This window comes from Lithobates pipiens, unplaced genomic scaffold, assembly GCF_037356315.1.
Source record: "Lithobates pipiens isolate NorthernLeopardFrog02 unplaced genomic scaffold, aLitPip1_a1.2 Scaffold_3, whole genome shotgun sequence".
NCBI classification, from domain to species: domain Eukaryota; kingdom Metazoa; phylum Chordata; class Amphibia; order Anura; family Ranidae; genus Lithobates; species Lithobates pipiens.
The window spans coordinates 22,789,858-22,800,384 of record NW_027507790.1 but is presented as its reverse complement, the minus strand read 5'-3'; the positions used below and the strand labels follow the sequence as shown (position 1 = coordinate 22,800,384).

General features: G+C 43.5%; 1 protein-coding gene across 1 annotated transcript in view; it reads left to right on the top strand.

Moving 5' to 3' along the window:
- Positions 1-204: 204 nt before the first annotated feature.
- Positions 205-10,527, top strand: part of LOC143940217 (clustered mitochondria protein homolog) — a 106,052-nt gene continuing 95,729 nt past the window's right edge. Inside the window, exon 1 of the mRNA XM_077461377.1 lies at positions 205-350. Coding sequence (XP_077317503.1) covers positions 290-350 — 61 coding nt within the window. The 5' untranslated portion in view covers positions 205-289. The remainder of the gene's footprint in view (positions 351-10,527) is intronic.

Below are 10,527 nucleotides of genomic sequence, written 5' to 3'. Positions count from 1 at the left end.
CCTGTGCGGGTCACGTGTGTCCTTGCTGCCCATTGGGTCACCTCTACTCACACCGACCGCTGTCTTTCAGCAGTCAATGGAGTTGTAAAGTGAACGAAGACCGACAGACACGCCCCTCACACTCTACGATTGGCCGCTCTCAAAGTTCCCCGATCCTAATAGGACACCGTGACCATATTTGGGTGGCGGCTCCTCCCCCCCACACTGTAGCATAGGATGACCTCTGTATTGTAAATCCCGTGTTCACTGTGATCACACCGCGGAGAGTCCGTTCCATACACCGGCCACTATGCAGACCGAGACCGAGGGGATCCCCTACCCTGCACAGCGCCACGACACCCCGGGACAAGGTGAGATGGGCACCGATCACTAGATATAACTGGGGCATGTGTGCTGACACTCTATTCTACCATCGTCTATAGACATACATGGTGCTGTACTTGTAGTATGTCACCTATATACCATCTATAGAGGACAGATACTCCTCTTGATAAACGATCATTCAGTCCTGCCTGCTCAGGTGACACTTCGGGGGGACTAGTATTGGAAAGTTGTGGTCATTGAACACGTGTGTCTGTGTGTGTTTATTGTGTGTGTACTGTGTGCCAAGGTCACCTCTGCTGGGCAGAGACCACTTCAAATGGACTATCCCCCACCTGTCATGTCAGGGGTGTCCTCTACATACAAAGTCACAGCATGTACATTGTACTGTACACATGATCATTAGGGGGGCACTGGATGGAGCTTCCATCAGTTATACAAAGAATAGAACTCATTAAATGTAAAATCTTTTTATATAATGTGTGTGTGTGTGTGTGTATATATTTACAGATCAGCAATTTGTTCTACACACCAACATTCATCTCCTCCCTCCTATTATTATACAGAGTGTACAAGATCAGGGAGATAGACAAGAGAGTGGGGGACTCTGCCCCGGAGAGCTTACAATCTAATAGGGAAAATAATACACAAGTCATAACTGAGGGTTGAGCTGATAGAGAGAGAAGTTCAGTTTTATACATGGAGGAGGGAGGGATAGACTTCTCTGAAGAGTTTTCAGGGATCAGCTAGTAGGAGGAGATAGCTGGATGGATTGGGGAAATGAGATCTGTCTGTCTGTCTGTCTATCATCTATCTATCTATCTATCTATCTATCTATCTATCTATCTATCTATCTATCTATCTGTTAGTCTATCTATCTATCTATCTATCTATCTATCATTTATCTTTCTGTCTATCTATCTATCTATCTATCTATCTATCTATCTATCTATCTATCTATCTATCTATCTATCCTTTGTCTGTCTGTTTGTCAGTCTATCTATCTATAGATAGATAGATACAGGATAGATAGATAAGATAGAGGATAGATAGATAGATAAGATATTAGATAGATAGATAGGATATAGGATAGATAGATAGATAGATAGATAGATAGATAGATAGATAGATAGATAGATAGATAGATAGATAGATAGATAGATAGATAGATAAGATATTAGATAGATAGATAGGATATAGGATAGATAGATAGATAGATAGATAGATAAGATATTAGATAGATAGATAGGATATAGGATAGATAGATAGATACGATACAAGATAGATAGATAGATAAGATACAAGATAGATAAGATACAGGATAGATAGATAAAGGATAGACAGACAGACAAAGGATAGATAGACAGACAAATGAGATATATATATATATATATCTCATTTGTCTGTCTATCTGACTAGCATTAGGATTAGACATTAGATCCCTCCACTCTCATAAGTATAAGGCTGGGTCACACTTATGCGAATCGGATGCCGGTTTCCCCCACATCCAATTTGCGTGACAGGAGAGTGTGACCGTCTCTCAATGGAGCTGTTTCAGACATCTCCGGGGCGGCCGCAGAGCGCACTGCAGGAGGGTCCTGTACATATTTTGCTCCATTTCAGATACGAATTCAGGCGAACAGTTTGGGCCTGATTCGTCCCTGAAAATGAGAACCAGGGCGCACCGGACCCCTGTGAGCCACATCTGAAGACAATGTGATCCCAGCCTGACAGGTTGAGATGCAGATGAGACAGTCTTCAGGGTACCAACAACACACAGTGGACCACCGCTCACTCGGAATTGCTGCCATTCACAAAATGCCCCACCTCTCTACCTCATCCAATCAGAGGACACTTTGCAAGGCATTCTCTGAATGGCACTTGTGCCATATCCCTGTGGTTACTATGCAGCAGGGACGATGCCTGGTATTCCTGCCTGCTTGGAACTGCTGCCATTTACAGAATGTCTTGATTTTTTTCAGTGAAATAAAAAGCATTCTCTCACTGAATAAGGTGAAGATCATGACATCACGGCCCCGTCTCTACACCACATCCAATCAGAAGGCCTTGTATTTATTTAAAAATAAAAATCCAATGTATTCTGTGAATGGCAGCAGTGCCAGGGAGCGATCCCCCCCCGTGGTCAGTGTTCAGACAGGAATATCATTATTGTTTATTAAATAAGGCATATGATAGAGTGCAATAAAGGATATCATTATTATTTGAGGGACATGATTAAAGCAAGATTTGAAGATATCCTCTTTAATTAATTTATTAAGTCCAAATGAGTCACTGTCCCTGACTCATATATTCTTTTTAATTTTGCTTTAGAAGAAGCATTTAAAACATACAGAAGATATATGTGGTAGAATAGACCATACTGCACTTGTAAGTAATACTGCTGTAGACTAATAAGAGTTATGCCCTGTACACACGGTCAGACATTCCGACCACAAAATCCGTCAGATTTTTTCAGACGGATTTTGCCCGAAACTTTTGTTGCTTACACACGGTCGGACAAAGTTGTCGCAAAATCCGATCGCTCAGAACGTGGTGAAGTTCGTAGTGTACGACGGGACTAGGTTGCGGCTAGTAGCCAATAGCTTTGGTCTCGTAGTTTGATCTGAGCATGCTTGGCACTTTGTCCGATCGGAATTCTCTACAAACAATCGGAAAAAGTCTGATCACATTTTTTTGTCTTAAAATTTTAGATCCCACTCTCAAATTTTTTTCTGTCGGAATTTCCGACAGAAAAAGTCAGATAGAGCCCACACATGATCGCATTTTCCGACAATATAATCCGATCGGACCTTTTCTGTTGGAATTTACAACCGTATGTACAGGGCATTAGATTATGTGCTTTAGTTTCTTGCTGCCGGTAGCCCATTTGGAGACCTTTCCTATTCAAGATTTTTCTGATGCCGGTACTTTTATCCAAGAATGTGATAAAATCAATATACTCAGAAGATTTAGGTATGGCACCAACATATTTTGTAATTGCATATTCCATACCTGTCCAATCCCAGTGGGAACAGAGAATCACTATAGTGGCTGATGCCACTTCTGGGTCCCATGCCTAGCAGCTGCCCTCCTGCATAGTAACCGCAGGGTGTTGCTTGCTGGACACGGGCACCATTCATAGAATGCCTTGCAATTTTCTCAATGAATGCAATGCATTTGGTGACTCTCCACCTTGTCCAATTGGAGAAAGCTTTGCATTTATTGAGAAAAACATAAGGCATTCTCTGAATAACATCCATGCCAAGTGAGGGACCTTCTGTGTTCCCTATGCAGCATTGCAGCCACTTGGCACAGGACTTGGAAGACAGTGAGAATCACTGTAGTAGCGACAGCTATACCACAGTAATTCTCTGCTTCTACAGGGATCAACTGATTCCATTCACAGTTAGGTCGGGTTCACGTTTGTGTGAATTGGATGCAGGTTTCCGCATCCATTTCACATGACATGCTAGTGTGACCGGCTCTCAATGGAACTGGTTCACACAGGTCCAGGATGGCCGCGGAACAGGTTGCAAAAGAGTCCTGTGCGTGTTTGGGTCCGGTTCAGGTGCGAATTCAGGCAAACATTCGGACCCGAATCGCACCTGAACCGGTGAACAGACATGCATCGAACCCCAGGCACAAACCCGCAGCCCCACATATGTAAGCCTTGGAGATGCTGCTAAAGTTAAATCATCCATTGGTTTCTAAAGTCTTATGTTGGCCATACACTAAACCAAAAATCGGCCGAAATTTGGTCATTTAGTTCTTTTATTTTTCAGCCAGTTAATGGGCACAAACCGTCCAAACTGTTTGCAGTAGGTATATGTAAAAAAAAATGAACAAAAATGCATTCATTTATGTCCACTGAACAATTTATCGGTCATTACATGATGGCACTATTGTTCACGCCTATGGCCGAATGTTCGTTTTTTAAAAATGGGTTCAGCCGATTTTTCGTATAGTGTATGGCCAGCATAATACAAGCTGGTTTTCTTTTCACTTTTTAATTACATAATGGAGAATGCAGCAGGAAAAGTGAGACTTTCCTTGCCAAAGCAGGTTGATTGAGATTTCATTGGGATATATGACGAGACTGGGATATTTTACTACTTGAGCCACCTAGACATATAAGAAGCCTTGTTTTGATTCAACCAACCAGAATCCATTATTAGCTTAAAAATAAGTAGCATAGTAAATAAAAAAAAAAAAAAAGGCACTTGTGTCTTGCTCTCACTGACAGCTTTAAATATCATAGGTTTATCGGTATCTGCGTCCACTACAGTGCTGCATTAAGGCAAATTTTTCTGCATTTTTAGCTCAATATAAGTAATTTGAAGAGTAGATAAAAAAGTATCACAATGAACTCCAATGCATTGCAGTCCATATCTTAGTGCATGACACTGGAAGATCTGTTCAGCTTGTGTTTTTGTGTTGTAACGTTTTAAAGAATTCAATACATTACAGTGGAAACCAGTGCAGTGGAAAACAGAGAAAAAAGACTTGCCGACACATCCCGATATTCATGGGTTAATATGCACTTTTGAAGGGGATTTGGTGAGAGTGAACTCTTAACACAACAAAACCCTACAAAAATGGGTGCTAGGAGTAACACTAAATTTGCAGAGCTAGTTATCCCATGGAACCACATATACATTTGTTATGTGTGAATAGAGGCAAAACCAAATGTCATTAGGCTATTTTCTTTCCAGGTCGAATGTTCTTTAGTAAATCAGGAAAATATTGCATTGTGGTCACTAGATGGAGCTGCACGCTCCATAGAGTTGGGCTTTATGGCAGAGTGGCCAGAAGAATGCCATTACGTTCAGCATAAAAAAAAAAAATGGCACGTTTTGATTTTGCGAAAAAGGCATGTGGGAGACTCCCAAAATATATGGAGGAAGGTGCTCTTGTCTGATGAGACCAAAATGTAACTTTTTGGCCATCAAAGAAAACAATATGTCTGGCGCAAACCCAACACATCACATCACCCAAAGAACACCATGCTGTGGGGATGTTTTTCAGCAGTCAGGATTGGGAAATTGGTCAGGGTTGAGGGAAAGATGGGTGGTGCTAAATACAGGGATATTCTTGAGCAAAACCTGTACCACTCTGTGTGTGATTTGAGGCTAGGATGGAGGTTCACCTTCAAGCAGTACAATGACCCCCAAACACACTGCTAAAGCAACACTTGAGTGGTTTAAGGGGAAACATGTAACTGTGTTGGAATGGCCTAGTCAAAGCCCAGACCTCAATACTATAGAAAATCTGTGGTCAGACTTAAGGATTGCTGTTCACAAGCGCAAACCATCCAACTTGAAGGATCTGGAGCAGTTTTGCAAGGAGGAATGGGCAAAAATCCCAGTGGTAAGATGTGGCAAACTCATAGAGACTTATCCAAAGTGACTTGGAGCTGTGATAGCTGCAAAAGTTGGCTCTACAAAGTATTTACTTTAGGGGGTGAATAATTATGCACACAAGGCCATCTTGCTTCAGTGTGTCCCTCCCACTGTTTTAGTATGCCCGGTAGGGACAAATGCAGTGTCCAGCCCTGCTGCCTTTCAAAGTCTATGGCCCCTGAACACATAGTGATCTAAATGCAGGTACACATTGTACAGCATTCAGCCCTATCCTTGCCAAAAGGCAAAGAAGGACGCATTGCAGCTAGAGGGTGTTATGTGCAAGGGGCCTTACCCCTTTCACTCGATGGGTGGCCTTGTCATCACACTCCTGCCTGACATCCTTTGGCTGAACCGTGGCTGTGTCCAGTCAGATGAATTCAGGTATTCTGACAGCTCCTGGTGCCGGCTGTCATACTACAATCAGTGGGAGTTTTGTCCATTCATACTGTATGACCAACTTTGATGGTATTATGCAGCCAACCAACTTTTTGAAAATCTGATAAACAGAATTGAACATCATAAATCATGTAAAACACTGTCCACCTATAAAGGGGGTACTATTACCCCCAGTAAGGATAAACTGGGATAGGATGGGCAGATGGGAAGCTTACAGCTTGCTATTGTAGCTAAAACTGCTACAAGCCGCTTTTTATACTGTAGCTCTGTAAGAGTACTTCATTTATTTATACATGTACTTATATAGCACCATCAATTTACACAGCACTTTACGTCTCCATGCTTCATTAACGCTCAAAAGCAAAAAAAAAAAAAAAAAAAACTGATAAAAGCTGAAAAACATGGCTATTCTGCGTTTATCAGTGTTTTTGAGCCATAAGCTTTTGTGGGAGTATAGTCTTGCTAAAAAAACGTACAGTATGCATAAGGCCTTAGTAGCATTTATGAGCATGCAGCATTTTTTTCTGCTGGAAAAAGGCTCCAAAAAACTCTGCAACCGTTTTTTTTCTGCCCCTAGACACTGAAGTTCAAAATGCTACCAACCTAAAATAGTGTACATGAACCCATAGGATAACACTATTTAGCTTCTAGGAGCTTAAAAAAATTGCTAGTGTGCATGGAGCCTACATATACATTATCTCACAAAAGTTTACACCACATTCAACACACCCGCTCCCCATTCACACTTGAGACCTTGTAACACTAACGAGTCACTTGACACCTGGGAGGGAAAATGGCTAGCAACAAACAAAATACTCTTGCACATAAGTGTGATGTCTGTGTGATTTAGTGTTCAAAGGATAATTTCTCAGGCCTTGCTGCCCTCCAGGATAGGGGCATCCTAGCAGTCGAAGGAAGAATAAAGAAAAGCGGGTGCACCGGCCTTAGTAAATTTATTGATAAAAACAGATAAAAAGCTACTCACAAACATTGGAAGAAAATTTCCTTATTATAAACCACCTAGTCGTGGCAATCGGTCTAGGTATCGACAGTCTCCAGATGGTGAAGTAGAGGACATCAGGACCACTGCTGGCTGATGCGTTTTGAAGGAATAACTTCTTCAGAGCCTAGCAGTAGTAGCTCCTTCAGCTCATTATATAGGGAAAATGGCTCATGGACATGTTCACGTAGGGGTGTACTTACTTTTGTTGCCAGCGGTTTAGACATTAATGGCTGTATGTTGGGTTCTTTTGAGGGACAAGCTGTAAACTGACTACTTTACATTGTAGCAAAGTGTCATTTCTTCAGTGTTGTCATGTGAAAAGTGAAAAAAATGTGAGGAGTATACTCACTCTTGTGAGATACTGTACATTATATTGTACATTCACATCATTCCCTGCCCTCAAGGAGCATACAATCTAAGGTCCCTAACTCACGTTCATACATACACATACTAGGGCCAATTTCATTGCTGCATGTTGACTTTCCTGCCGAAATGTCATAAATCCGGTGATCAGTTGTGCCTCCCTCTGCTCAGCATGGCTACTTCCCTCTTGGCTTATTCACAGCAACTCCAGGCAGACTTTACCTGGAAGAAATCAGAAGAAAGCCAGCAGATCAGTCCAAATGTTTAAAGTGATTGTAAACCCTTTGGCTCGGTTCACACAGGGGCGACCCGTCAGGCGACTTAGCCGCCTGACAAGTCGCGTCCTGCTCTATGCAATGGAACCGTTCTAATCGGAGCGACTCAAGTCGCTCCGACTTAGAAAAAGGTTCCTCTACGACTTTTGGGGCGACTTGCATTGACTTCTATACAGAAGTCATTTCACAAGCCGCCGCTAAAGTCGGATCCCGGTCGCCTGAGGCAGTCGCGCTGCAAGTCGTGCTGCCTCAGTGTGAACGGGCTCTTACAGACCACTTTGTGCTACAGGTAAGCCTATAATAAGGCTTACCTGTAGCTACCTGGGATATCTCCTAAACTTGCACGGTTTAGGAGATATCCCCTGTATTTGCATGTGCCAACGTCATCGGCACTTGCGCACTGACACAAACTGAAGCAATGGCACTTATGTGCCGTTGCTTCCGTGAGTGTGCCTTTACCGCGCGCATGCACGAAAGTGCACTCCTGGGGGTTACTTCCGAGTATCGCGGCTCCGGCGCTGTGATTGGCTGGAGCCGCGATACTCGGAAGTAACCCCCAGGAGTGATGTCGGCTGCTGGAGCGGTGTATGGGCACAGCAGCGAGGGCTTCGATCTCAGGTGAATATTACTTAATGAGCTAGTATGCTATGCATACTAGCTCATTAGGCCTCTGTCTTGCAGGTGTTAGTTTTCTTCTTCTTCTGGGTTTACAACCACTTTATCTTTCTTGTGTATTGGATATTTAAATAAAGTTGTTAAAGACAGAAATGAGTTGAGGTTGGCCCCTTCTTTTTTTTTGTGACCCTGACTTGGTCTAGCGTCTTTAAAAACAAGTTGGTAATGGCAGCTATACAAACAGTCTCATTTACAATGTTTTTGTAACAAAAGATGACACTGCTGTGAGCTTAGAAGATGCAGCTGCCGCTGGCCTTGACCTCTGCCACCATGCTGCATTCCACTGAGGTGTCTGGGGATCAGTGTATGGTGAAGGACAATTGTGTGTGAGGAGCATCCCCACCACAGGCAAAGATTTCCAATGTACCTCACAGTCATTATAAAGAACTATTAGGCCGCGTACACACGCGGGGACTGTTCGCCCAACTTTGTCCGCCAAACAGTTTCAGCAGACAGTCCGCTCAAAATGAGCATGGACGGACTTGCCCACACACGACGAACGAACAGTCCGCTGAAACCGTGCGCGATGACGTGAACGGCACGTACGACGGGACGAAAAATACGACGTCCTATACACTGCAATGCAAACTTCGGCGTGTAAATCCTTTCTGAGCATGCGCGGAACTTAGTTTGACGAACAAGCCTACACACGAGGGGACTGTTCGCTGAAACAGAGTTTCAGCGGACAGTTTTTCGGAATTTCCGAAAAACTTTGTTCAGCAGACTGTCCGCTGAAACTGTCCGCTGAAAGCCCACACACGAGCGGACTGTCCGCCGAAACACTGTTCAGCGGACAAAGTTGAGCGAACAGTCCCCGCGTGTGTACGCGGCCTAAGCAGTATGGAGACCCATCCACAGCTCGGTGTAACATAGTTTTCTATTTACAGTTTATACTTTGAATGGACTAGTCCAGGGATATGCAACTAGCGGACCTCCAGCTGTTACAGAACTACAAGTCCCATGAGGCATAGCAAGACTCTAAGGCCGCGTACACACGCGGGGACTGTTCGCCCAACTTTGTCCGCTGAACAGTGTTTCGGCGGACAGTCCGCCCGTGTGTGGGCTTTCAGCGGACAGTTTCAGCGAACAGTCTGCTGAACAAAGTTTTTCGGAAATTCCGAAAAACTGTCCGCTGAAACTTGGTTTCAGCGAACAGTCCCCTCGTGTGTAGGCTTGTTCGTCAATCTAAGTTCCGCGCATGCTCAGAAAGGATTTACACGCCGAAAGTTGTAATGCAGTGTATAGGACGTCGTATTTTCCGTCCCGTCGTACGTGCCGTTCACGTCATCGCGCACGGTTTCAGCAAACTGTTCGTTCGTCGTGTGTGGGCAAGTCCGTCCATGCTAATTTTGAGCGGACTGTTCGCTGAAACTGTTTGACGGACAAAGTTGAGCGAACAGTCCCCGCGTGTGTACGCGGCCTGACAGCCACCAACATGAAACCCAGAGGCAGAGGCATGATGGGACTTGTAGTTTTGCAACAGCTGGAGGTCCACTAATTGCATAATCCTGGACTAGTCCATTGTATATTAACACTAATGCTGGGATTGCTTGAAGATTAGGCATCAACTAAGAAAAGTTGGACATCTAATAATTATTTTTAACACATGACAAGATAACATTTTCTGTATGTTGGTTATGTGTTTATGTGGCTGGCATCTGTTATTGTTTTTTACTTCATGAATGTGATGGAAACTTCACGATGGAAATATCAATGAAAAAGTGAAGAGAAGCTGAAATGATGGCTATGGTAGTCATAATTATGTGTAAGTCTGATATTGCAAGGCAGGACAATGAGGCCCCATCCACATGCCACTTTTGCCTATAGAATGTAAAATCTGGATTTTGTTCAGCACCCAGGTACCACAGGTACATCATAAAGGCCGCCAAAATCAATCACAGGATGCAATATGCAATGGCTGTATGCTGTTCTGAATAGTACTCATGAACAGTACAGGGCCATATGCGTCCAGGTACATTTGCCCCAAACATTAAGACCCCTTTCACACTGAGGTGGTTTTCAGGCATTATAGCTCTAAAAAGTAAAGCAGCTGAAAACTGCCTCCCATGTCTCCCCAGTGTGAAAGCCTGAG